General features: G+C 36.7%; 4 protein-coding genes across 6 annotated transcripts; 2 read left to right on the top strand and 2 right to left on the bottom strand.

The window, feature by feature from the left end:
- Positions 1-331: 331 nt before the first annotated feature.
- On the top strand, positions 332-3,678 carry chmp2a (charged multivesicular body protein 2A). The gene is made up of 6 exons (XM_063892806.1): positions 332-478; positions 1,265-1,432; positions 1,833-2,012; positions 2,103-2,233; positions 2,633-2,694; positions 2,782-3,678. Exons 2-6 carry the CDS (start codon positions 1,265-1,267, stop codon positions 2,901-2,903), a joined length of 663 nt encoding a protein of 220 aa, XP_063748876.1. The 5' UTR covers positions 332-478; the 3' UTR covers positions 2,904-3,678.
- Positions 3,679-4,234: 556 nt separating this feature from the next.
- On the bottom strand, positions 4,235-10,604 carry msl1b (MSL complex subunit 1b). 2 transcript variants are annotated; one of them, XM_063892803.1, is made up of 9 exons: positions 10,479-10,604; positions 9,251-9,964; positions 8,961-9,160; positions 7,727-8,088; positions 7,550-7,614; positions 7,377-7,444; positions 6,504-6,628; positions 6,330-6,402; positions 4,235-5,890 (listed from the first exon to the last, which is right to left on the bottom strand). In XM_063892803.1, exons 2-9 carry the CDS (start codon positions 9,872-9,874, stop codon positions 5,800-5,802), a joined length of 1,608 nt encoding a protein of 535 aa, XP_063748873.1. In that variant the 5' UTR covers positions 9,875-9,964; positions 10,479-10,604; the 3' UTR covers positions 4,235-5,799. The 2 variants fall into 2 exon arrangements, with proteins under 2 accessions (XP_063748873.1, XP_063748874.1); XM_063892804.1 differs by having other exon boundaries at positions 7,769-8,088.
- A 2,255-nt stretch (positions 10,605-12,859) lies between these two features.
- snf8 (SNF8 subunit of ESCRT-II) lies at positions 12,860-17,635 on the top strand. The gene is made up of 8 exons (XM_063892706.1): positions 12,860-13,270; positions 13,351-13,401; positions 14,087-14,225; positions 14,331-14,435; positions 14,909-14,981; positions 15,072-15,213; positions 16,296-16,370; positions 16,827-17,635. The coding sequence occupies exons 1-8, from the start codon at positions 13,217-13,219 to the stop codon at positions 16,962-16,964; spliced, it is 777 nt and encodes a 258-aa protein (XP_063748776.1). The 5' UTR covers positions 12,860-13,216; the 3' UTR covers positions 16,965-17,635.
- Positions 17,249-25,586, bottom strand: calcoco2 (calcium binding and coiled-coil domain 2). Of its 2 annotated transcripts, none has more exons than XM_063892704.1 (15): positions 25,495-25,586; positions 24,846-25,016; positions 24,404-24,506; positions 23,181-23,341; positions 22,825-22,950; positions 22,608-22,733; positions 22,423-22,527; positions 22,255-22,349; positions 22,106-22,175; positions 21,609-21,776; positions 21,352-21,531; positions 21,010-21,126; positions 20,347-20,518; positions 19,098-19,123; positions 17,249-18,446 (listed from the first exon to the last, which is right to left on the bottom strand). In XM_063892704.1, the coding sequence occupies exons 2-15, from the start codon at positions 25,008-25,010 to the stop codon at positions 18,282-18,284; spliced, it is 1,779 nt and encodes a 592-aa protein (XP_063748774.1). In that variant the 5' UTR covers positions 25,011-25,016; positions 25,495-25,586; the 3' UTR covers positions 17,249-18,281. The 2 variants fall into 2 exon arrangements, with proteins under 2 accessions (XP_063748774.1, XP_063748775.1); XM_063892705.1 differs by having other exon boundaries at positions 17,249-18,443.
- Positions 25,587-26,548: the final 962 nt, after the last annotated feature.

The following is a 26,548-nucleotide window of genomic DNA, read 5'->3' as shown; positions in this document are numbered from 1 at the left end:
ATAAAATCTGCCCAGAGTATTTACCAGTGTACTGATGCAAATAGAAATAAAAATAAAGCACTAAATTCTATTGTTTTTTTGATTTGTTTTTCTTTTATATGATCTGACTCCTTGTTATACCACTAACAGTAGGCTTTTTCATATTACACAAACAGATAAAGCATTCAACAAAAACCAGAAACAATACTTAAAAGTTAATGCAAGAATCCCAAACCCAAATTAAAAAGACGAATGATTTTAGTTTGAAAGGTTGTTTTTCTTTCTCGGATACGTGACCTTGACACCACCTACCGGCAAAAAACCGACGTCTGTTTTTAAAGTCTTTAAGGTGCGCCATTACGTCACTTCCCGGAAACTACCGTAACACGGAAGTGAAGGAAAGAAAACAAATAATCGTTCAGAATTGTGGCGAGTTGAAGTCGGAGAAGACGCCTTAAACACCGTTTTACCTTCCGGATAACCGGCTTTTGACGAAACGGTGAGACTATATTCTACGGAGGCCGGATTTCGTGAAGTTGTGTGTAGTGTTCAGTTGTAGGGTTAACCGTTTTTGTAAGATGTTGAGGCAGTTTTAAAATCTAATACACGGCTAAACGGATTCCTCAGGCCTCTAGTCACATTACTAACTGCTGAGTAATATTTTCCAGGAAACAACAGGTCATCGGTTGACCATTGACTTTATATAAGACTGACATAACTAAAACCGATACAATGTGTTTAAATAAACCAGGTTTGAAAGAAGTATAGCACATTAGGTAAACTCATAATAAAAAATACATATCTGTGGAATATGGAATTTGGGGAATGATTTCGTTTTACTGGATTTGATCTTCTTAATCTTCTTTACAAAATAATTAATACCACAGTAAACAATACTGAAAATTATTTTAATAAGTAAATAATACTTAAAAGCCATATTCCTGCTTTAGAAATGTTTACTTAAGTCAAAGTATGTAAATATAATCAGGAAAATGTTCCCATAGTATTAAATGTATGAGTTTTAAAAATTAAGAAGTTACAAAAAAACATATTTGCATTTTACATACCAAAAACTAGTTTTGCTAATTTTTTTTATAAATAGAAAAGCTATAGAAAAGAGCGTCAGAGGAGCAACATTTACTATTATTAACTACTACTACTATTTACTAATTGATTAATTGACCAATCTTGCAGCACTGGTGTCATCTATGTCCTGAATTTGGTTTTTCGAAGTATATATTGAGCTTAACTGTTTCGATGTTCTGCCTTTGGTACTTTCAAATAGATGGATTTCCTGTTTGGAAAGAGGAAAACCCCGGAGGAGATGCTAAGGCAGAATCAGAGGGCGCTCAACAGAGCCATGAGAGAACTGGACCGAGAGCGACAGAAACTCGAGCAGCAGGAGAAGAAGATCATCGCTGACATTAAGAAAATGGCCAAACAGGGACAAATGGTGAGACAAGAAAAAGTACCCTGTGACCCTGTGTTTGTAGCTTCATTTCTAACATTGACTTGTGTGAACATTTCAAATGACTCCAGCGCATGAGTCCAAAGCTCATCATTTATAGAAATAAAATTGATGTTATCTCTTCAAAAATTCACCACATATATTTCCCCACTATACCACCAGTGATTGTTATTCATTAAAGAAAGTTAATTTAATAAAATAAGACAAACTATCAATCACTTTGTTCAGACCAGGGATTTTCTTCAGGATGATGAGAATATATGAAGGCAGAAAATATGATGACAGATATACAAAGCTGAATAAGAAAACCTCTATTAGGTTAAAAGCTAAAACAAATGACTAACAGAAAAGCCCCAGTGACGTGTGTTATTTTTGATCTTTGCAGGACGCCGTCAAGATCATGGCAAAGGATTTGGTTCGCACAAGGCGCTACGTCAAGAAGTTCATCATGATGAAAGCCAACATTCAGGCCGTCAGTCTGAAGATACAAACGCTCAAATCCAACAACAGCATGGCACAGGCTATGAAAGGCGTCACCAAAGCCATGGCCACCATGAACAGACAGGTCTGCCACTCAAACACAATTCAATCATTCAATAGAAATAAACAATAACAAACTGATGTTGACCACCTCTTATGTATTCCACTGTCACAGCTGAAGCTGCCCCAGATTCAAAAGATCATGATGGAGTTTGAGAAACAGAGTGAGATCATGGACATGAAGGAGGAGATGATGAATGATGCTATTGATGATGCCATGGGGGATGAGGATGATGAAGATGAGAGGTGAGGGACTTTCTTTCAACATTTCTGTTCTGTATAGTAACAGCAAATAAGCACCTTTCACTTAAAGTAAACTGTCAATTATTACAAACAAGTTCTTACCAAAGGAATGAAAGAAAGTACAACTTGTTTAAAATAAAATTAAAAGTTTTAACGCGAGAAGAAACTCAAATGACCGTTTTATTCTTCGTGAATGTAATGTTTAAGTAGATTTTCCAACAGTAGTCTCTCCAATAAAGAAGAAATAAGTGAATTAAAATCAGTTAATCACAACATTTCAAGTAGAATGCCCGTTTAACTCAAACTCCCACTGTATGACTTCTTGATTCAGCCTCCATATTTGGATAAAACTAACCCAATATATACTCGCATTTACTTTAATACATTTGTGATTGTGTACAGTGACGCAATCGTGTCCCAGGTGCTGGACGAGCTGGGTCTGAATGTGTCTGATGAACTGTCAAGTAAGAAAATCCCACACTTTCAATCCTGCATTTGCATTTTTTTGTCTTTTGCGTTGTACTTTATTATAACCCTTTGTGTTATTTTAGATCTTCCGAGCACCGGAGGAAGCTTGTCGGTGGCCGGAGGAAAGAAGTCCGAGCCCCAGGCCGCCCTCGCAGACGCAGACGCCGACCTGGAGGAGCGGCTGAATAACCTCCGGAGAGATTGAGCACAAAGTGACACTGTGGCGGGGTTGTTAATACAGATACAAACATACTCGAATCTCTGTGTTTAGATTCTTTCTGAAGGTATAACTGGCAAACAGAGCTATTTCAGCTGTGTTATACAAGGTGTGTGGCTTTCTGTTCTGAGGTGTTTTCATTTTATGCGTGTTTTATGTATTTTATCAAAAAAAGAAATGCTTAGTGTCATTATCCTCCATAGGCCTGGTCTCATTTATTGCCAAATGACACAAGTTCACTAAAAATGAAAGTTTATTTTGCTTTCTGTGTAAATACTAACTCCTCAAGGCATGATGTTGTAACAATTTAAATCAACACTAAAATGTTTAAATTACCCAAAGGAAAGTCGGTATAAGGACAGAAGTGGATGTTTTATATGTCAGCAGTTTTTGTACATCAGGCTGGTTTGGCTTTCTTTTTATCAATCTCATATAGAATATACGGTTTAGCCCCGGTGTCAGCTTTTTGATGACTTTGATCTATTTTTTGAAGTCCGGATCCAGCTGAAGATGGTCTACAAAAAGTGTATTCTCTGTCTAAATGTATAAATGGGCAGTTTGTTTTAAACAAATATATAAAGGATGAAGGAAAGAAAGGTGTGTCAGCTGACTCCTGTTTACTGCCAGAGGTGACCATGACTCAGGAGTTTCCTTGAGAACAGCAGGATTTTCCCCAACATTTTTAAAGAGTTGGTATTTTTAATTTTTAAGTGTCCTGGTTTTACTTTGCTTTATTCAATAAACCTTCTTTTTCCAGATTAAACCAACTGGCTGATTTGAAGAAATGTTATACATAAAGGTCAAGTTATTTATGTTGGAAAGTACCACTCCAGCAAGTGAGGAAGAATAATAAACGTAATGATGTCATAGTGATGTCATCAGCGGTATCCTTGGCGGGGCCTTTTTAAATACATTTAATTTGTAAAGCACCTTTTAATGTATATTCCTAAGTGCTCCACCAATATAAAAACATGGCTCGACTGAAATAAAAATAGTATAAAAATAATTATGAAAGATTAATAAAACAATGTTAATTTCTGTAACTGGATTAAAAAAAAGACTTGTCTGTGTTACCAGTTACGGAGTTACACCTTTGAGTTGCATTATGGGAAGTGTAGTACCCAGTGTTTTTCCATTGTATCTTTGTAACAGAAGTGATATTGGTTTTCGATGTGTAAAATGCTTATTACATATCTGCGTCACAATTATGGAATAATAACATTTAAAAAGGATCTTTATTAAATGTTTCTTTATATAAAAAATAAATATGGGCAAATTTGTCATCAAAAAAAAAAAAATGTACACAACGAAAATTCAAATAACGTAGACATGTTAATTTTATTCCCAAAATTTAACTTTCAAAACTGTCAATTTGTCAACATACAATCATAGAACAATATTGAATGTACTCAACAGGTCCAACATTAAATAATAAAAAAATAACAGCGATGTTTTATGTACATTTGTTTCTGGAAGCTATGTACAGAAAAATAACCAAACCAACTTCGTATTAGCAAAAATCGGCCTACACATACAGATTGAAGCTGCAGAAAGCCTTTGCATCATATGTGGAAAGAGGTTTAGCTAACGCAGCCAGGAAGTAACGACGGGCAGAAACCAAACACTGCGATTGTAGCTGAGATTACCTCAGAAAGGGCGGCATGTTTAAGAGCGTACTAGTGAACATCGCTATTACTACTGCTAGTAAGCTTAGTTATTGTCTAAAATGATTCACTTAAATGTCAGATTACTGCTTCAAGAGATCAAGTGCATACACACAACTTTCCTAGTATTAACTGGATGTAAGCATATTGTTAAAATTGTAAACATGAAAGATCGGATAGGTTATCATCAGATTGACGATGAATGCAGCTCTCACTGAACAGAGCAGCCGTAAGTCATGCTTTCAAGAACAACATTTTGTAGCCCGATGAGCAGAGAATGTTCTCCGTTCGAGGGGTGAAGCCATGCTACCATGTTTTATTAAAAACAGCTAAATAGAGTCCATGCAACTCACTTTAAAAAAATATTTATAGAGCAGGGAGCAGAACTGTGGGTTTAACGTCAGCTCAACACCCCTGGAATTAACCATGCCGTTGTTCTCACAAAGCAAACCAGGAACACAGAACAATCAGTAGTTGATATATTCTTATGTTGAATTGGCTAGAAATGCTATTTTTCTTTATGGGAATCCAGGCTGAGTGTTGCGCAAATCTTCCAATATCAAGCTAAACATGGATGAAATCGTATTTTAAGTTGTGTGAGTAACGATATAGGCAACACACAACACAATACAGTCAGATTTAGACTTTTTTCCACTTAAGCTTGGAGAATGAGTGTACCCAGGACAAACAGCTGGAGCGAATGGCATACAGCACAAGCTCTACTTTTGTCAGAACGGCAACAACGGCGCCCAAGATTAGAGTCAATTAATCAAGTAAGCTGATTGCATAAAAAGAGACAATTTACTCCACTTTTAAATGATAAGACTCCATTTTGGACGGCACAGCTGCTACAAAATGTGTTTGGTACATGGGACAGAACATGCACACAACTGTTCCTCAATTATTTTTTTTAACAATACAAACTGGAGTCTTCAACTGCTGCTAACACGGGGACTGTTATCTTTTGGCATCAGGATGCATCTCCCTTTCAGAAGTGTAAATAATTCATATCAAGGACACCCAGAGACGCAGCAATTTATGGTCCTTGCATAATATTCTGCAGGACATCAGTTGATTGGTGGGGACACTCGGAGACTTCAGGCTGAAAGCAACAGCGACTGGTGACTTTTCTTTTCCCCCCTCCAGGCAAGACAAATATAGCATTTTCTAATCTGGGCATGGAGCGGACTCTCTCCGCTTAACACATAAACCACAGGGTTTCACTTCCGACAGGTCCGGTGAGGAGTGTGTTTTTTGGGCACCTCGATGCGACATCGGCTTCGATCATCCAGCCAAGGCAAATCGAAGTTCCTGAAAGAACAAACATTATTTTATTATAGAGATTTAGGTCTTTTTAGGAGTATAGCATTTCAGCATTAAGATAAAATGTTCCTGAGGTACAACGTAAATGGTCTCTTTGGTTAACAGCTGTCCAATTGAACTTTGTTTGTTTTGATTGTGATTATTAAATTCTAAGCTAACTCAACAAGCTTTGACAAAATCATCTCAACTTTTCAACAAATACAACTTTTTAGAACTTCCTGCAGTGCAGATTCACTGAAGTTATTTTTTTCAGTGTGATCTTTTCAGACAGTAAAACTAAATAAAATGTGGCTCTGTGCCATGTATCTATTTTGTACTCCTTAAAGCTTCTACTGAATGTTGGTTAACAAGTGTCAATGCACTCAACTATTCGGTACAGCCTAGTTAAATGTTATGAAACAGAATCAAAAACAAAACCAACACTTACTGTTGTGAGAGTTTGGGTAAAGGACGGCCGAATGCAACCACAGGCAAGAAGGGAGTGATCACTATGGTTTCAACTGGCAAACAAATAAGAGAATCAAGTTAAAATCTCTTGAATCCATTCAAAAAAATGTCATTCATGTTGCTAAATTGAGTTGCAGTAAGTCATCAGATGTACCATCTTCAGTTTCGGGGTAGAAAGATGAGAGCTCTGGTTCAGTCTCCGCAACGACTTTCTTCCGGTTCATGCGCTGCTGCAGACGCTGAAACACACGCTGCTCTCTGATTCGCTGGATGTCCCACCTGAAAACACACAGGAAGAATAAAGAATGAGTTAGGAATCTTGCCTCTCATAATAAAACAGAAGGCCTGAAACTTGAGTACTCCACAATTTCAAATTAGTATGAACTTCAGCTTCATGTATTTATACATTTCAACAACTGAGTATGAAAATAAATCTTCATCTTAATCAAACTATAATTCCTCTAGCTTGGATTGCATGGCCAGAAATAAAATACCAGTAGTTTATACTTAAGGATACATTAAGACTTTTGTTACAGACAATTTAAAGCATTGTCATTTCCCACCTTTAAAATATGAAATTGTGTTTGTTTTATATAAGATTTGTTATCAATAATATACTTTTTGTATCCATTCAAGATACTGTAGTAACAGTGAATATTATTTAACTGTAAAATGTCTCTGTTAGTAGATATGTTCTTCACAACAATTTAATACCAAAATAAGGAATCCTTTATAAAATAATAAAGTGTAAATCTAAAACAAATATTGCTTGCCAACATTATTATCTTATGTGATCTGTTTAATCCTATGTATTGTTTTTCAGACAATAAATGATTCATAATTATTACAATTGTAATTTTTTTCCTAATCCACATTTAATTTTCTTCATTTTTTTCAATGCTTGCCGTTATATTTAATTTTGTCTTACTTTGTTTATGTTATTAAACCGAGCACCTCGTTTTATGTGTAATTTAACATGGCCATTAACCAGATCCTGATTCTAAAAACTTTAGTCAGTGTTTGGTACCTTTTCCTCCGCTTCTCATCCAACTCGAGCTTTGCGTGGCGTTTCAAGAACACACTGTCGTCCATCGGCTGGATGATGGGAAGACAAAGTAATACATGAGTTTATTCTGTTTGGATTTAATGTGAGACAGCTTTTCAAACTCTAGTAGTAGGGATTACTAAGATGTGTCTCACCTCAGGAGGGATAAAGGAGGGTTCATCTTCCAAAGGCTCTATTGGATTTTCCCTCCAAGATGGAACTAGAAGAAAGAAAGACGGAGGGAAAGGAAGTTATTCAGACTTAGCTCGTTTTAATTTATTTTGGATTTGATGGATATAGTGATTAAAAGATGAGATATAGATTACGCTTACAAACAATCAGCATATCATGTACTACATGAGGAGTCCACTCACTGGCCACCTCTTCTTCCTTTTTAGGGGAAGTCTCACGTAGAGGCGAGAGAGGAGGTTGGTTCCAGCAACAGAGGTACATCTCAGTAGTAGACATGAAGGGCAAATCGTCAATCTGACAATTCAGCCCGGGCTCCTCTTTGCACGGGAGCATGAGGTCCCTTTCTGCCCCTGACCTCATTGGAAAGGTCTTCTCTGGGGTTTCCTTACTGCGCAGTTCTCTTTGATTGGGAGAGCCGGGCTGCATCTCAGACTTGTGGGGGCTGAGTTTGGTGCTTTTCCCCCGGGATTTCTGCCCTTTTGCATCTCCAAAGCAAGACTTCCTGTGTGTGCAAAGAAAAAATTAAAAGTTACTGCATTGTGTGGCCCCGGCCGTGGCGCAACTGGATGGGCCACCTGCACCGCACGCCGGCAACCCGGGTTCGATTCCCGACCCGTGGTCCTTTCCGGATCCCACCCCGACTCTCTCTCCCACTTTCCTGTCACTCTCCACTGTCCTATCCGATTAAAGGCAAAAAGCACCCAAAAAATTACTTTAAAAAAAAAAAAAACAGTTACTGCATTGTGACAAGAAATAAAAGTCATTGATTGTACCTGTTTAGAGTTCTGCACACACAAAGTTTGATCAGAACAATTAAGAATACAAAATGGAATGAATTGCAGTAGATTTTAATTTCTCCTTTTCTAAATGCATTTATCTACTGTGGTTTTATTAAATACCACACAAGAAAAGTCCAGTGATGTCAGCAAGGAATGAAACAATATGACATGATTATTCTGAACGAAAAAATTGGGATATTATTCTGATAGTCATCAAAACATGCTCAACACTTGAATTGCTTATAAGCATACTGAAATCCCTTTACCTTTCATTTTGACAAGTACTATTGCTATTGCATCACATGTAGCACAACTTTTTGAGTAAAAATCCTGTTTTGTTCAAACAAAAACAAAATATCTACAAATAAGAAATCATAAATCCTTGCAAAAAAAGGAATGCCAAAAATAACATCTTCTTATATGATCATTCCTGTACTATTTCTTTCACTTCTCAAGATAGACAGCTTTTTCAAGTCACTCATGTCAGGATATCTTTCAAGATTACTCTGCTGTTATAAAGTCACTCCTAACAAAGCATTTTTAATTGTGATCAATGGTATAACTGCCCCATCCCTACTTGATACTATTTATTTACCTTTTTTGACCTTTGCCACCACGACTAAACGGGAGCTGATTGGTTGAGTTGCCCTGTTGACCCTCCTCTCCTTCCTGATCCCAAATGTCCTCTTTGTCAGGGGTCCATGGCTCCAGGGGCTGGAAAAGGCGTTTGTCTCGGGGCGGGTCCTTCTTTGTGAGCTGCAGGCGACGCTCCATGCGCTCAATGCGTGCAAGCAGCTGCAAAAGAACAAGACACAACATTTTCAACTTTAAATGCTATCACATTATGGGAGACATCAATTTCTGTGAAAAAATGTTTTTACTCACTGTATCCTTGTCTGCTTTTAGCTCATCTATCTCCTTGTCCTTGGACTGCAGCTGTTGTTGCTGTTGTTCAATGAGGTCCAGTTGGAGCAGGAGAATTTGCCGGAGGCAGTTCGCCTGTGTGTGGGGATTGGCAGGGGTCTTCCTGATGTTCCTCCACTTGCCCTCAGCGGAGAGTTCAATGGACGCAGTGCCAAGGACTCCAGGGACCATGCCCTTCACACTGTCATCCGCACCTGCATCCTTTGGGTTATTGTTTAGAGCCATCTGAGGGTTATCCATATCGTCACCAGAGAGGGGTTTACCTTTCACCGGGGTTCCCTCACCCCCCATTTGTCTGACAGGGGACAAAACCCCCACAGTTTTTATGTCTCCTTGAACAACTTCTGCAACTGTGGGCGCGAGGGAAACTTTGCTTGTCATGTAATTCTGGTTTAATACATGGGATCGGCTTGGGATCTCGCCCCCATGTGCGTTTTGAACATTTATAACAAAGTCGCAGCCTGGCTCCCTTTTGAGGGTCACGGGTCTCACGGTGGCGTTCCCGAAATGCGCCTTGTCAAAGTCGATGGTGTCAGCGTCCTGCTTGAATCCTGTGTTTGGAAACAGAGTGGACCTCAGAGTCATGGCGAACACAACGAATGTTCATCCTGCAGCGCCTCGGCGGTGCATTTCAACCTCGGCTGCCTCCCATGAGAAGCTAGCAGAGCTGCTGTCCTACAAAACAAAGAATATTTAGACAGTTGTCGTATCATTCTTTAAGTGTGTGCGCTGAACTGGGCTTAAAGGATATGCATTTGCCAGTCATGCTTCGGCCAACCGAAAGGAATATAGCATCAAGACGGTGCCTGATCCCTGTCATCATTTTCCTAAAATCTGTTTGAATTTAAGCTAAGCTAAATTAGCATTGCAGTACAAATACACACGCGCTATTTCAGACACAATCTAGTGACGCCAGGAGGATTTAAAGCTGCGTTTGGGTTTCAGAACAAGTGCTTCACACAAGGACTCGGGAGTGGCTGTGTAGGACTCTGGCAGAAGCCTGCTCCTCCATTTTGGTTCTCATGAAAGCACGAAAAACAATAACAGCTAGCAAGCTAATGTTAGCCGGCTAGTTTAACCAACAAAAAGCGAGTCCAGAGCGAAGCGGGTATATCGACCGTGCTATTCAACACTCACAACCGGACATACATGTTTTTAACAACACGTATTTATTGTGTTTTGAGCTTACCTCAACAGTTATTCAAGTCTACCTGCAGCAGCCTTCATGTTCCCTCCTTGACTTGTTTTAAAGCGCCGACTACTGCGCATGTGTAATATGCTGGCTGGCCATTTCTTATGTTTTGATGAGAAGAGCTCCAGCCAGCAGAGGGAGACACAATACATTCGGGTACATGTTACATAAAACTTTAAAGTTATTTGAACGCATCCAAAAGTACATTTACTCAACCCCTTTTTACTATCATATCGCTACTTTTAGAGTAATTTGCATTTGTTGTACCATGTCTAAACATAGACAAATACAGAAACAACCCCTAAGTTATTTTCATTTACTATTGGTAAGTCAAATAAAAAAAAGAAGGCTAATAAACTGTTGCATTACACAAAAGTAACCGGAGATCCGTTGAACTTTTTTAGAAGAAAATGGTTTTGCTCGGAAAATTCTCACTTGACACTTTATTTGTACATTTATATTTGATTTAATATTCCATTCACTGCACTACTATGTAGGCTATATAATATCCTGCTCTATATTTAGTTAACTTCCATAGTGGTTTTACTTGTATCTTACTGTTTACTGATTATGTATGCACATAGTCAACTGCATATATGTGTATATATATATATAAATATATTAAGCCGGTTTATTGTTATTTCTATTTTCTCTTTTATGTTCATACTTTAGAATTGTTTATTTATTTTTATTTGATGGTCTACTTCTTTTTTTAATAACTTGTATTGTATTATGCTGCTGCAACACAAAGATTTCCCAGTCTGGGATTAGTAAAGTCATTCTTATCTTATCTTAAAATTCTATTTCTAAGATACAGTAAGCTTGAGTCAAACATGCACACATTATGGCCCGGAGTCTGCATCTTTATCTTACCAACAAACAATTTGTTGTTCGCAGTGTTAAAGTTTCATTAGTTTAATGGTCCATAATCCTTGATAATTTTGCACAAACTCTTTATCATTTCACTCCCAACATTTGTCTACTGCTTATCAGTAGACACCTGTGTATGTGTGTTTCATTGATGCTTTAATGTGCTGGAACTAAAATATTTTTCCAGCTCAGTTTCCTCCCACGACACATAATGCAAAACTGTATAAAAGGCCATTTTTAAAAGTGGATGTATTGATTTAAGCTTTATTTTTATGTTTACTGTATTTCTCCCATTTTAGAATGCTGTACTAGGACATACTTACGAATAAGCTCTCATTAAATTAAAAGTGTTCTGCCTTTAGCTTTAAGGTCATCATGGATTTTGATCTTTTAGTCTTCTGGTTGCTTGGAGCACTGCATGCAGAAAACACTTAACTTGAAGAGATAGGGTTAGTCCAGTTTACTTAAATTGTGTTTCCCTAACGTATTATATTCTAGGATTATATTGTTATAAACAGCAAAACGTTTATATATTTTTTGCTATCAATCTTTAGTTTATTAAATTAAGAATTATTTTTGCATCACCTTTCATGCAGGTAAACACAATTCAAAAATATTGACAAGCTGATAAGTCACTTTTGAAGGGCACTTTTTGATTGAAGCAAGTAAGTCACAGAATGATTCGAAATATTATTCCAAAGTAGGAACAACATATTTTTATAGATATCAATGCTCTATCTCAAGGCCGATGCCACTGAAGAGGCAGAATCAGAGAAACAGCTTTGCAATGACATGCTGAAGCTCACTCTGCAAAACAAGCAGAAGAGGAGAATATAAGTGAGTTTCCACTTTTTTCTAATTCTAAAACTGATTTGTCTTTCTGTGTTTTATAATAAATCTTTTCTTATAGGCTTCAAAAAGGTGCAGAGATTCTTTGGAAAATAATATTCTTCTGATGGCTTGATATCTTTAAATCTTGGATGATGATTAGGCCTACTTTGTAATCTTGTATGTAGTGATAACTTCCTTAACTTATATCATTATTCAAAAATCGTCACTTAGCAAAATTAAGTGAACTGAGGCTGAGTAAAATTATTGTCATGTCTTTTGTTTTCTCAGAAACATGTAGGAGCATATGGCTGAAATACTGATCAATGATAAAGACTTATTTTTATTCAAATACAATTGATATTAATTCACGCTGCCAACTTAGCTACTTCTTACTTCTGAGACTACATTAATGTACGACGTAGGCCTAGTGTCATTTAGCCTATGTTTAACAACCAAAATGGTTAGTAGCTTCTTCCACAACTGCTTCAGTAAATAGTCTGTCTTAAAGACTCAACATGCAGACATTACTGTAGGGTGATAGATGTATTTTCATTTTCCTGCTTATATGTCTTAACCTATATATATGAGGTGGTGTGTACTGTTGTTATCATTGTAATTCCCGTACTGGCCTGCAGTATTCTCCGGGACACCAGGGGGCGGTATGACATTAAACATACTTACAGACAAGGAAGCGCTTTACTTCCTGGTATTCCAAATGGAAACAGTTTGTTTTGCTTATTTAGCTTTATAAATCACAAATATCAATCTACGTTTCACTGAAATTGTACTTTTACATCACTTTGAGTTTAGTTTTAATGCATACTGCTGATTTTAAAGCAATGTGAGCAAAGAAGTACGTATTTTGGGGAAATTGCGATCTGTAGTGCCAAAACAAAACATATTCTCGCCGCTTAACGTTAGCTTCAGTTCTAGCCTAAGCTAAGTATAACCTATAAATTATTTTACTGCACATCTGCAATAAATACTCACTAGTTTAGATTATTTTGTTCAAGTTTGGACCACACGTCAGCGGAATGCATCGAAGAGGAGTTGGTGCGGGAGCCATTGCCAAAAAGAAGCTCGCAGAGGTAAAGTTACTAACCATTTTGTGTTTTCACATTAACTTGATTTACTAAGAAATAACCTGTAATGTAATGTTTCTATTCAGGCCAAATATAAAGAAAGAGGAAATGTTCTGGCTGAGGATCAAATTGTCCAGGTGAGTTGTGTCAACAGAAAGCTGTACTTCTTTACTTGCGTATATTCAATTTATGCTACTTTAAACTCCTACTCTACTACATTAATTTGCCTTTACTAACTAGTTACTATTCAGTTTCAAACTATCAATGCAAACATAACAAAGAATGCAGTATCAGTCCACATTTAAGCTACCTAATAGTGTTTAAGGTAGTTGAAATGAGCTCCACCTTCTCCAGCTACAATGTGAAAGTTATGAACACAATAAAGCATCAGTTTTAATAATACATTTATAGTGTATGTATGCTCATCTGAAATGAACCATTCTTCATAATGTGTACTTTTAATTGTACATTTTCGTTTAGACTAGTAAGGTACTGACTGCAATGAGTTATTGAGTACTTCCTCCACCACTGGATAATTGTTCTACTGTATATGCATATTTTGTATATCTGAAAAATAACCAATATTGGTTACTAGCTGCTGGCCTTTATCCTATAAAATTAGAAGTTTAAGTTGCCTTGGAAAACAAAACTAGCTTGTATGTTGAAAATATTCCTAATTGAAAAATAGCATTGGGTGCATCATTAAAAACTCAATCACTGCTTGTAGTTACAATCCATACCTGCCTTTCATTCATTTTGAAGGCAGTTTTGTCTGTTGATGTTTCCTTGTTCTCCATTTACTAACATGTTTTTGTCCTCTAGATGTCAAAGCAACTGGAGACCTTTAAGTCAAACCTGGAGGAGTTTGCCAGCAAGCACAAACAAGAAATCCGAAAAAACCCACAGTTCAGGGTTCAGTTTCAGGAGATGTGTGCCACCATTGGAGTTGACCCACTTGCCTGTGAGAAACATTTTTTATATATTATTTCAAAATACAAGGGCCTGGTTAAATGTATTTAAATCATATGTTACACATTTTTACATCCTTTCCCTATTTTTCTCACAGCTGGCAAAGGTTTTTGGTCTGAGATGCTTGGCGTAGGAGACTTCTATTATGAACTCGGTGTACAGATTGTTGAAGTGTGCCTGGCCCTGAAACACAGAAATGGAGGTTTGTAATTTGAAACTAAGTAGTAATCGTCTTTTTTGACTGGTAGCAAAGAGATGACACACATTTGTGCACACAAACAGTGTCTAAATATCACCACTGCTAAATACAGTGAACCCAATGAATCCAGTATAGTAGAAATAATGGGATTTATTATGTTTCTGGCTTGTATATGTTGACTAAATAAGAAAAGTATTAAGCCATTTAATCCCCTTTTCTATAAAATATTTTAAAATGATATTTGTTTATTTACAGCTTAACACAGATGATATGCAAGAAACTGGATTGTATTTTAGATTGGAGCAGTATCAATAATGAGCAAATTAAAAGATGTTTCTTTTTATGAAAACTTGACAACTTTGACAAATTAAATGACATACTAGATGAAAATACAATTTAAATCTCAGAATACAAACATGATTTATTTAAGGCAGTCTAGAAACATTGGTTTTGTTGTCCATTCTTTTTTCTTTTAGGGCTTATCACCTTGGATGAACTCCATCAGAGAGTACTGAAGGGAAGAGGTAAATACGCCCAGGATGTGAGCCAGTAAGTGTCAATGTTTAGTTAGGGAAACTCAGGACATCTTATGCCTGTCCTTAATTGTATGATTAATAAAATTAAACATTTGCCATTCAGAGATGACTTGATGAGGGCCATAAAGAAACTGAAGGTGATGGGGAATGGCTTTGGGATGATTCCTGTTGGAGGATCTTATTTGGTGCAGTCGGTCCCTGCAGAGCTCAACATGGATCACACTGTAGTCCTGCAGCTGGCCGAGGTAAGACACAGATCCTGGGTTAAATATAACAATTGATATAACTTCCTTTCTACAAAATAGGCTTTGCTTTAACTGTTACTTTATCACTTCAAATTATTCTTCCTGTAATACAAAGTCCTGAAGTAACATTTTTGGTAAAAGACCAAAGTCCAACAAGTTCAAATGAAATGCTTTGTCAATAACATTAAAACTACTGCAACACAGGGAGAAATATGAAATGTACATCTATTCCAACTGCTAAGAGCACTGTCAAATCTTTGTCATTTAATAATCATCTCTTATACTCACAGAACAGATATGAGATTCTTCTCATGTCGGATCAGTTTATAAATATGTGTTTTCTTCGTCACGTTGTGGGGAGGGTATAAGAAAGGAACTGCTAAACACGTTTTAAAGTCTACCACTTGATGTCACTATTTCCCAACTTACCACCGTTCTCCAGCGGTATGATTTTGTGGTTTGGGAATTGTATTATTAGCTTTTTATAACTTAAGGGTCTTAATAGCTATACGTTTATTTGAATTGATGAATAAAGTACAACAAAGTTAAATGTGGAATTGTATGGATTGTTAACATTTATCTTGAGTAAAAAAAACAAAAAACGTTTGTAAGTTTACAGAACAATGAAAAAGTAAATAGTGGGGGGAAGATGTTTTTCTAATCCACCCAAAACATAATAGTCAATATTATGTTGGAAACACAAGATTAACTGTGTAAATTCGACATGATAACTTGACAGATCCTTAAGCTTGTGAGTCCTTATTGAGTATTTATCATGCTTTTCTAATGCTTTCTTTTCCTTTTAAACAAGGAACACCCTAAAACATCTAGATGAGGGGACATTAAAATAACTTATTATGTTCCTGATATTTTTATTACAGAATTTCCGGTGGAAAGGCAATGATGAGATAATAAAAACATAGCATAGTTTGCGCTTTCCTTCCTTCTCATGCATCAGGTGCAAAATACAACATGAGTCTCTCAGCTCTACCAGGAATGTTGCTGCCTTGTTTGAATAAACAAACTACTATGTAGCCAACAATGTTATAGACTTATTATTATTGTTCTCTTTTCATTCGTAGAAAAAGGGCTATGTCACAGTGAGTGAAATCAAGGAGAGTCTAAAATGGGAGAAGGAACGGGCTTGTCATGTTCTGGTGAGTGCACATCAATGTATTTTAGGGAGCTGTATGACAGTAAGACTCTCACTCCTGCCCTTTCACTTGCATACAGTACAGTTACTGCTGGTTAAAAAGGTTTTTGAATAATTATTGTTAGCACTTCTTATTTGCAAGGACAGACCAACAGCCTGACAGGTGTGGCGCATGGAGATGCTCCATTAAACAGCATGATTAATGGTGTGCCTAAGGCTGCTCACAGTTAAAGCCCTCTATATAATGTGCTGTTCTATCTTTAAAAAAAAGCATTTATAAGGCTCATACCTGTCAGATGGGTGGGAATTCTTGGAAAAGAATAATACAAAATGATTAAGCTTTTTGTGTGTATATAACAAGACTGATGTTTTTTTTCAACTTGAAAAAATAGTAAACCTAAAGTGTGCATTTTATGTTTTTTACTGGAACACTATTGACCTCCACTCTTTATATTTCCAGGATCATCTGCTGAAAGAAGGCTTGGCATGGTTGGACTCTCAGGCCTCTGGAGAAGCTCAGTACTGGCTGCCGGCTCTCTTCTCTGAAATCATCTCCCGTGATGTCACGCCAGAAGAGGCCAATCAGATGACGCCTTGAGAAATGACCGACAGCTGGTGGACAGCTTCAGAGACTTGTTGGTAAACAAAATGTGCCTGGTGGGGGAGGCTCATGTGAGGAAGTTGGCTGCGTGAAGAACAATTTCTGGACATGAGGAGGGCTCTATAACTTCTATGCAACGAATGCGCTCACTTTATCAGACACTACGCTGCATTTAAACTTCAGTGTTGCTGGTGTCACGGTTTATGGACGGTTACAGATTAATGTGCAGAACATGTAATTGTTTCTTGGGTCTATATAAAGAATTACTTTTAAAAGACCAGTTGCGTTTTACCTTTTGGTTTTTATTATATCAGCAGAATCATTGAAATGCACTTTATTAAATTGAAAATTTAAAACATTCACTTGTCACATCGCTCAACCTCTCATCAACAACTCATTCTGTCATACACCCTTAAAATCTAATCAACAGAAGGTAAATCAAATGTTTCAATGAGCACGATACGGTTATACTAGATCAACAATTTCCTCTTAAAGATTAAAGATAAGTGCAAAGCTATACTGTGAATAAAGAGTTGTGGTTAATATATATGAAGTTTACAATTACTTACATTTGAATGATTAATTCAACCCAATGGAACAGTCGGTTTTTTAAGCCTTTTTTACAGAAAATCTTGGATAACTTACTGCTTAAAAAAAAAAAAAAAGAAGTACAATATGAAAATCACCTCTCAAAGGTGAGAAAATCTACTTTAATGTTCAGTTATTTTTTAAAACCTACTGTCCAAAACATCATAGTGATCATACCGTTTATTTCGTCTCAGATGCAAAAGGTGCAGATTTAAATCACACATTTTCAGATTTAATGCCAAAAATTAAGGGGACAATTTTACAACGGCATAGAGGGACTTTTTAGTTTTGAGAAAGTTTACCAGAAAAAAAAGTAATATTATCTGAGACAAAAAAAAACACCATGAGAATGAAGTCACAAATTTAGGAAAATAAAATATTTTCTGAAATTAGGAAAATTAAAGTCACAAAACTTAAAGAAAAATACTCGCCAATGTTTTTAAGACTATTAAATGTGGCCCAGTGTGGTGAAGATTACTTTTAAGAGTTTGTGAGGATATGGTAACAATACGACATTATGTTTTACATGCTGTAACTCAGGCAGGATCTCTAACAGCTGCTTATGTCTGCATGATGGACAGTAACGAATGGAAAACCTAGAAACGTAAGTATGCTTACGCTTAATCTACAGTAAAGTTTCTGTCATGTACAGGATTTTTTTGCAGAAAACATAAACATGGTCCTTTGACCACATCTTGTTAGAGGTTTGTTTTCTTCAGCCGTTTCTCACAGCTCGTGGCCGTAGACGTGATCTTCGTACACTGCCTGCTCCATGTTGTCACAGAGCAATGTGCAGTAGGGACACAATCGGTGACTCTGCTCATGCTGCTCCAGTTCGTGTTGGGTTATGCAGGGAAAGCTCTCGTGGCAGTGACGACACACCAGCTCCTGCTGAAATAGAGACGGAAACAAAATACGGAGCGGATTATGTTTAAAGGCCTCCTTCAAAAATAAACGGTAAAAAGCCAAGGCACACTCGGGCTCAAGTGTTGGATCCAGAACTCCGTCCGGTAGGGAGGATTTCTCATTATTTTTGTGTATATTGAGTTGACAGTTGCCTTTCATCCAGCTGTTTTAACCAAAATACGTTAGCTAGGGCCATTATAGGTAAAATACATGTTTTAAGGAGCCTGGTGAGGAAGGTAATATTCCAAGAAAAACTCCCAAGAAAAACTCCTAGATTAAGTTGTACATTTACAAGAAACCTGTTTGTTATCTGACCAGTATGAACAAACAGTGTGTTTTTTTCTCTTCCAGCTATTTACTTTATTTGTTTTACCTACAATGGCCCTAATACATTTACATTTAAGCTGACTTAACCACCTTGTACTCCTATAGGTTACCATTTAGTACCATTTGTTCATAGTGTCGGAGGAATGTTTAGCAAATACTGATATGAAAAATAAGAGCTAGAAAATATAAATAGAAGAGCAGCTGCGGCTTGTGAAACCATGTGGTGGATATTAATCATTTGAGTGATGGGACAGGTGAGGTTATGGCTTCCTTACTTCCCTAATAATGTACTATTATTATTTAACTTACCTCTTGCTCTGCTTCTTCAGCACTTCCTGGAAGGAAAGAGAATGTATTTTCTGGTAAATATATTGGGAAATGGTTAATAGATACAACAGGTTATGTTTTTTGGTTTATCTTACTCATGAAATAATTTTATCAGATGGAAATGTCCATTAAAGCTGCTGGATGTTAATAAATGTTCATGCACGATAAATAACAATACTTCTTTTGATTTTGAATGATAACAAATTTCTACATTTCTGTGTTTTGAACCATATGGGTTTACAAAAAAATAGCAGTGGTCAAATATTTAATTCCATCACAAAATAACTACATATTTTAAATCTTATACTTAATATTCTGCCTTCCTTCCTAAACTTTACAAATAAAATCTGCTTTCATAAAAGATTCCCTCCCTGAAGCACAACTTCAAGGGGCCCTGTTGTGCTTTTTTGTGTTTTTCTTTTCCTGTAGTGTGTACGTGTTGGGCTAAGGGACGGACATCTCTAAGCGGTTGACCAATCACAACAGAACCAGCCAGCTAAATCAACCTCGAAATGAGCCTAATAGGGCCCCTTTAAGTTTCATAATGATCCAGGCAAAAGAACTCAACAAGGATGAAGGTAATTTTACTAAAAAAAAGAACATACCTGACATCCTAGTACACAGTAAAGATGAAACAGTTAACCCATTCTCGGTTTCACATAACTCACATTACAAAAAAGTCTTGATTAGAGTGGCAATAAAGCTGCCGCTAATGCTAGTGTTCCTGAGCCAAACTGTGTACATAGTATTTGTTATTTTTGGTTTAAATGATACTTCATGTAAAGTTCTACACTCTAGTTTTCCTCAAAAAGTGTGTAACTTTTGTTTAAATCATATAGGATCCAATCCCTTTTCTATACATGACTCACATTAAAAAAGTAAAAGCTTCTTCTGTCCAAACAGAGAGGCTAAGTCTTATATCGTCATATGGCCCAACACTAATGTCTATTCCTGTCTGAGGTCTAGATAATACCTCAAGTAACAGGGTGACAGGTTCTGGGAAAGACAAGTTGCCATCAGTGTTTTACATTTCTAGAAGCTCTACAATAAAAAATGTGTCTCCAATGTACTGGGGTGTCTCAGTTATCTGAAATCCTCAGGTACGAAAGTGTTTAAGATCTCATATTGTGATTTGAGTGAACCTGACCTTTATACTGCCAGGAAAACATACTTGGAATTAACTTTTTAACTCTCCTTCTACTTTAAAAACAGCAAAAGTAATTTTTCTCACCTGTGGTGTCATACACAGGCTCTTCAGGTGCCTCCGACCACTGCGGCCAGTTGCGTGATGCGGAGGCAGCTGGTGCGGTGGTCTCAGGCTGCCTAGGTGGTAAGTCAGCGGGGGGTACTGAGTGGAGTTCGTCATAAGCTCTGCGCTGCCTGTCAATTTCATCAGTAAGACTCTGGTGGAAGAAATAGCGTCTATATCACCACATGGTGTACATGTAACCATTTGAACATGTGCATATACACTTCTACTATTAGTAATACATTTCTACTCTCACTTAAAGGATTGGCATTGTGTTTGTTCTCTCAATGTAAATTGTAGTTTCCTTTGTTATCCTTCGTTGACATTTTTTTTTAATGGTTTGACTTAAAATTGTATTTGTTTTTGATTTGTTTTGAATATGTATTAATTTATACAATTTTTATTTGAAATGTTCATCAATTAATTTTTAACTGTTACATTTATTATTATTATTACATTTCAAATTGTGTCTTTCCTTGATATTTACAATCATCATTACAATCTTTCCATTTCTCAAAGTCGAGAGGCATTTGTCCAGAAATGGGCATTGAAACTAATTAATGTTGTGCCCTTAAAATTTCAATAACTTAAATAACATAACTTTTAAAAAAGTGGGCACTGTAAATCCAAAAAGTGTTGACGTACCTGGTTTTCTTTGATGAGCCCTTCTTTCTCATGTGTTAGCAACATGATCACATTATCCTTGTCCTTTACTATGCGCTCTTTATTTGCGATGGCTAAATGTGCTTCTGTGAGATTTATCTGAAAAGAATGAAGGAAAACAAGCTTCAGTGTTAATCATGTCCTAGTAGGCACAAAATATAAATATGAACCAGAAAATAAACTCATGATTCCCCTGACTCAAACCAAGACATTAAGATTTCCTTGACCTAAACTTCTCTCTAAATAGCAAGAAGAACCCGATAGAGCTTAAACTTAGTATAGCTTAACCGTTCTTACAATTCTGCAGGTGATTTTTGAGATTACCTCGATTTTGCCATTTCTCCGTTGTTCATTCTCCAAAAATTTGCTAATCTTATCCAGCTGCTCCCTGACTTCCTGTAGATCTTTCTCCAGAGACTGAGAATGTCTCAGGATTTTTTTTACTTCCTCTCTCTTGGCCAACAGCTCCAGCTCAGCCTCATGTAGCTGAGTCTGACACTTCCGCTGGAGAGAAAAACAGCAATAAGCTTTTAGCATAAATAAAGACTCCTGTTTTTATTTAAATCATTTTTTGTTCCCACCCTTAGATCGTCCTCAGGACAGTTCTGCAGTGTCTCCTGCTGTGACAGCCTGATGCGTAACTCCTGGTTCTCCCTCTTCAGGTCATCCATGTTGTGTGTGAGGCTTTGCAGCTTTTTTAGCTCCACAGAGAGCCGCTCCTTTTCTTTCTCACTGCTCTGGAGGTCAACCTGCCAAAGGTAAAAGAATACACATTTGAATAAAAGATTAAAATGTGGAACTGGACTCAATTAATCTATTAATCTGACCTTTTATTTTTTCACATGGACCTGATAACGTCGGTAACAAAGTGTTAGAAAGGTGTTTTTAATGGTAAAGTGCTTCATTTTTTTTCCAGATTTAACTATTGATGTTGCTTTATAGTTATTGGTATACTATTCCTCGTTAGTCTGCTTTTTAAGAGTAAGTCTGCAAATATTTGTATAGGGCTGCAACTAATGAAGAGTCAATCATGAAAATAGTAGAAAGGTGAAATAGAAAAACAAGTTGGTAGATTTACCTGGAGGAGCTGTACATTGTCATTCATTTTTAACACTTCCCTCTGTTGTTCTCTGAGTTTGGCATTAAGCCTAAAACGAAAAAAAAGCTGTTACAGACATCAATGCAACCACTTTAATGATGGAAATAAAACGTGCAGACTCGACCCACGTGGAATTCTCCGCACTTTGTTCATCGATCTTCAAGTTCAGCTCCTCGCGCTCCTCTTTCATTTGGTTGATCTTCATCACAGCTCGATTGTATTTCTGTAAGACAACATATGATTTATTAAAGATGTTGTCAGAGCCTTTAACAGCAAAAAAGATACAAACACCTTACCTCATTTTGTTTTGAGTCTCCATCCAAGCTCAGGCTACGTTCTTTCTGCATGGTGGCTTCATGTTGCTGCATTTCCATCTGCTTTGTCATTTGAGTCAACATCTCCTGATGATAGCAACACCAAGTTTAGTTTTTTTTACACCGAAAATGTAGTACTGATTTCACAAGTAGACTGAAAAACCAACCTTTGCGTTGTCCGTTTCCTGCACCTGCTGCTGTAAGGTGCTCTGTAAGTTTTCATTTTGTTGCTTGATTTGATCCATTTGTTTGACCAGTTGACCAGTTTCTTTCTCTTTCTGATCATTCTGCTCCTGTAGAAATAAATCCTACCATGTCAAACATCAAAGTTCAATATCTATTTAACTCTCCATTGCGCAATGAGTTCATTAGCTGTCAGCAAACCTTTAAGCTGGCAGCTTCTTGCCGTTCTTTCTGTAGATAATTTTTTAAGGTTTCATTTTCTTTCCTTATCTTATCCAGCTCTATGTGCAGATCAGCTTTCTCCCGTACGCTCTGTTCCAACTGTTCCTGGGTTTGGAAAAACATTAAATCAATAAAAGGTTTTATTTAGATTTGCCTTCCTTCTGTTTCCATTACATATAAACAGTTGTGTCTTTTACACAAGAGCTCGAATCATCAGCCAATCACACTTCTGCCAAAAGTACTAGTTGATTATTAAATATTTCTACAGCAGTCATGTATTGATTTAAGATACACCCACTGGCTTTGGCTCCAAATCTATCATTGACGTTTGATACCTGTGATGTTATAACCAGGAGGTCATCATCCGTGCAGCGCTCCATGCTTTGCTCCTCTGGGCTTCTGAAACAGAAAGGAGTGCTGGCTCCTCGCACTTTACCAGTACTGTCCACGTAGCAGAACTGGTAAAACTCTACCTCATCTTTAGGCAGGTAGTAATCTGATGGGACAGGATCAGAGCAAGCAAATCTTGTTAACATGCTTCAGGGCTGAAACTAAAGTTGGTTTTCTTTGTTGATTCATTAATCAGCTGTTCAGTCTGTAAAAAGTCAGGAAATAGTGAAACGGGCCAGTTATAGGCCTCATTATGTCCTGGGTTGTGGTTGTTAAGGCCAAATTTAAAATATTGCATTCAAGAAAATGTAAGTAGGGAATGTGTAGACCTGTGAGAGGGCTTTTGTTTTTTAAATTCTGAAATCTATTTTTTCAGTGGAAATAATTAGTAAAAACTGTAGGCATTACCTATTATTACAGGTCAGAAGAAGACCAATCACTTCATTTACAAGCAGAAAATCGACACCATCAACACTTCCTTTATTTTATTTATTTTTTTGTTTTATTGTGGGAGAATGTATATTTTGGACAAAGGTAAACTATCTGAGAAAGAAGTTGAGGTCCACACTGAGGCAGTTAACTGGGATGACAAGTCCCAGGTATACATTAGTTCCTAAAAATGTATAAAAAACTGCAAATAACTGCTGCTTTCAGCCTCCGATATATGCAGATTTCCTGCTTTCCTCATATCAAACTGAATATCTAAGGGGTCTAGACTGAAAAAACAAGACATTTCACCTTGAACTTTAATATACTGGGATATACATTTTCAATATGTATTGACATTTTATAGACCGTACGATTAATAAACAATCTAGAAAAGAATCTGCAGATATGTCAATACTGAAAGAAAACTGTTAGTAGCTGCCTTTAAAGACACTGAAACTAAATATGTTCAAGCTCTGAGAAATTAGAAAGTGGAGAGAAAATAAAATCTGACCCTAGTTTTAATAGAAGACTGCATAAGATATGATGTCAACAACACTGAGCCAAAGGATCAGATGTGTGTCATCATAGCAGCTCATAAAAACAGATTTAAGACCCACTGATTACTCCTCACCTGTTTACACTTTACACACTCACAGTGTTCAGACAGGAAGGCCATGTAGCAAACATGACTAAGCAGTAATATGACATATGCTATGGGAAAAGTGAAACTATTTCTTACCTTTAAAAAAAGTTTGCCTGTTCAAAGACTCTTGCCCTATCACATCCAGAGATGGCTCCACCCAAACAAAGGTATGATATTCCCTTGCTGAGCTCCACCCCACCTAAAGATGAGACAAAACAAGCAGAAATATAAAAACAAATCTGGGAGCACGGTTAATTTCCCTAACACTTTGAATGTTGTCATTTGAATTTAGATGTATAACATTTGATCAGGGACCAAATACTTATAATCTTTAGAAAGAAAGAATTTACTTGTATTTTTATTTTTTACATTTTTTGCTTTCCTCCGAACATATTTTCTGGAAACCAACTAAACTAGGCATACACATATTTTGTGCTCCTGTGCCTGATTTAAAATGTCCATAACAACATGCAATCAAATAACGAACAAACTCCAATGATTATATTTTTCTAGTGCATATTTAATAAAGTTTCCTCACCTTAAAAATGCCCACCCAGTCCCTGGGATTTGGCTGGAAGGCAGAAGTGAGGGTGTAGCAGCAGGTGATGGGGGTTGAAAGCGGGTATGAGTACGGGGTGTCAGTGAACACCACCTGAGAGAAGGTGTTGGGATTGCGGTCCTCGGCCTCTGCGGGCTTCTCCATGTTGAGCTGCAGCCAATAAACAACATAAAAACATGACAGCAGGGGAAATGTCAGATATCAGCACCCATGTTTTCTCAGGCTCTCTTGTTCTTGTTGTTGTTGCTGTTGTTGTTGTTGTTGTTGTTGTTGAAGCGCACGTAGCCCACAATCTTTAGTTTCACTTTTAACATTTTCTTCCAAATCTATTACGCATTAAAAATGTACTCAAAAACACAGCGTTAAAGAGGCTTAAACGTTCATTAAAACGATTTCTCACCTAAATGAGGGTGATATTTAATCTGTTTAACAAACTTTTAGATAGTAATTATCATATTTTAGACCGTAAAGAAAAGTAAAGAAACCGAAAGTGAGCTTCGGCAACAAAGACCGCACCCCAAACATTATAAAATGTTAACTTTAATAAACAAAACAGTTTCTTTCTACCAGACAAATTAATAAACATACATTTTTTGACTAAATGTTGAAATAAAGACATAAAACTTACATTTGCAGCCACTTGTCACAGCTCCGACATCAACCGTCTGCTCAGGTCGGATTCAGGCGCTGTGATGAGTTCAGGTGCTGCTCGGATATTTCTAGTACCAACTTCGTAAACGCCGAAATGCCCGATAACTTTTTTTGGCCAAACGGAAAAAGTGACCCCTAATTTAACCTTTTCATATGATTTTACAGAATATATTAAGATTCTTAAACCTATGAACACCAAACAGTTATACAACTCCGAAACATGTGATTAATACTTAATAATATAATTAATAATTTGGGATTTTCACTGAATTAATATCATATTCTTGCAATATATAAATATATATTTGCACCCAACTCTTTTCTACTTTTAATTTTTTTTTTTTTTAACAATCTGTTTATTGAGATTTTTCAATTAAAACAAATATACAATACAATAACATTTGGTAAATATAAGTGACAAAGTAACAGTGCAAGTTAAATGAACCAAAACAAGACAGGACATGACAAACACAGCAGACTAAGAATATAATCCGGACTAAGACTAAAGACATGAAATCAGTCAATAGATAAATCGAGAAATAATAAATAAATTAATAATAATAAATAATAAAATTCAATAAATAAACAACAACAACAACAACAAAAAAAACATTGTGTATACATAAATCATAAATCACTGTTGGTCAGTCAGTTGCCTGGCAGATATCTGGCATGTCCAGCCCCCGTACATATTCAACAAATGGGTCCCAAATCTTATAAAATTTCCTCAGGGAGCCCCCCATTAAGCATCTGATCCTCTCCAGTTTAGCAAAATGTAACACTTCTTTTATCCACAAGGTATGCGAGGGAGGAATTGAAGATTTCCACCTGAGCAATACCAAGCGTCTGGCTAATAAAGTAACAACTCTTATCCACTTTTAACTGCAAAAGCAACACTTTAATATATCTGATTTCTTTGACCGATAATCCCAATTTAGGTTTAGTTTCCTACGTTATGTATGGCATGTAATAGACTGTTATCAGTTATCGATATATGTCTTGTACGTTTGATTAATTAACCACTTACTAAA

This window comes from Eleginops maclovinus, chromosome 10, assembly GCF_036324505.1.
Source record: "Eleginops maclovinus isolate JMC-PN-2008 ecotype Puerto Natales chromosome 10, JC_Emac_rtc_rv5, whole genome shotgun sequence".
Lineage (NCBI taxonomy): Eukaryota > Metazoa > Chordata > Actinopteri > Perciformes > Eleginopidae > Eleginops > Eleginops maclovinus.
The sequence above is the reverse complement of the archived record's forward strand: the minus strand, read 5'-3'. Positions and strand labels throughout refer to the sequence as shown.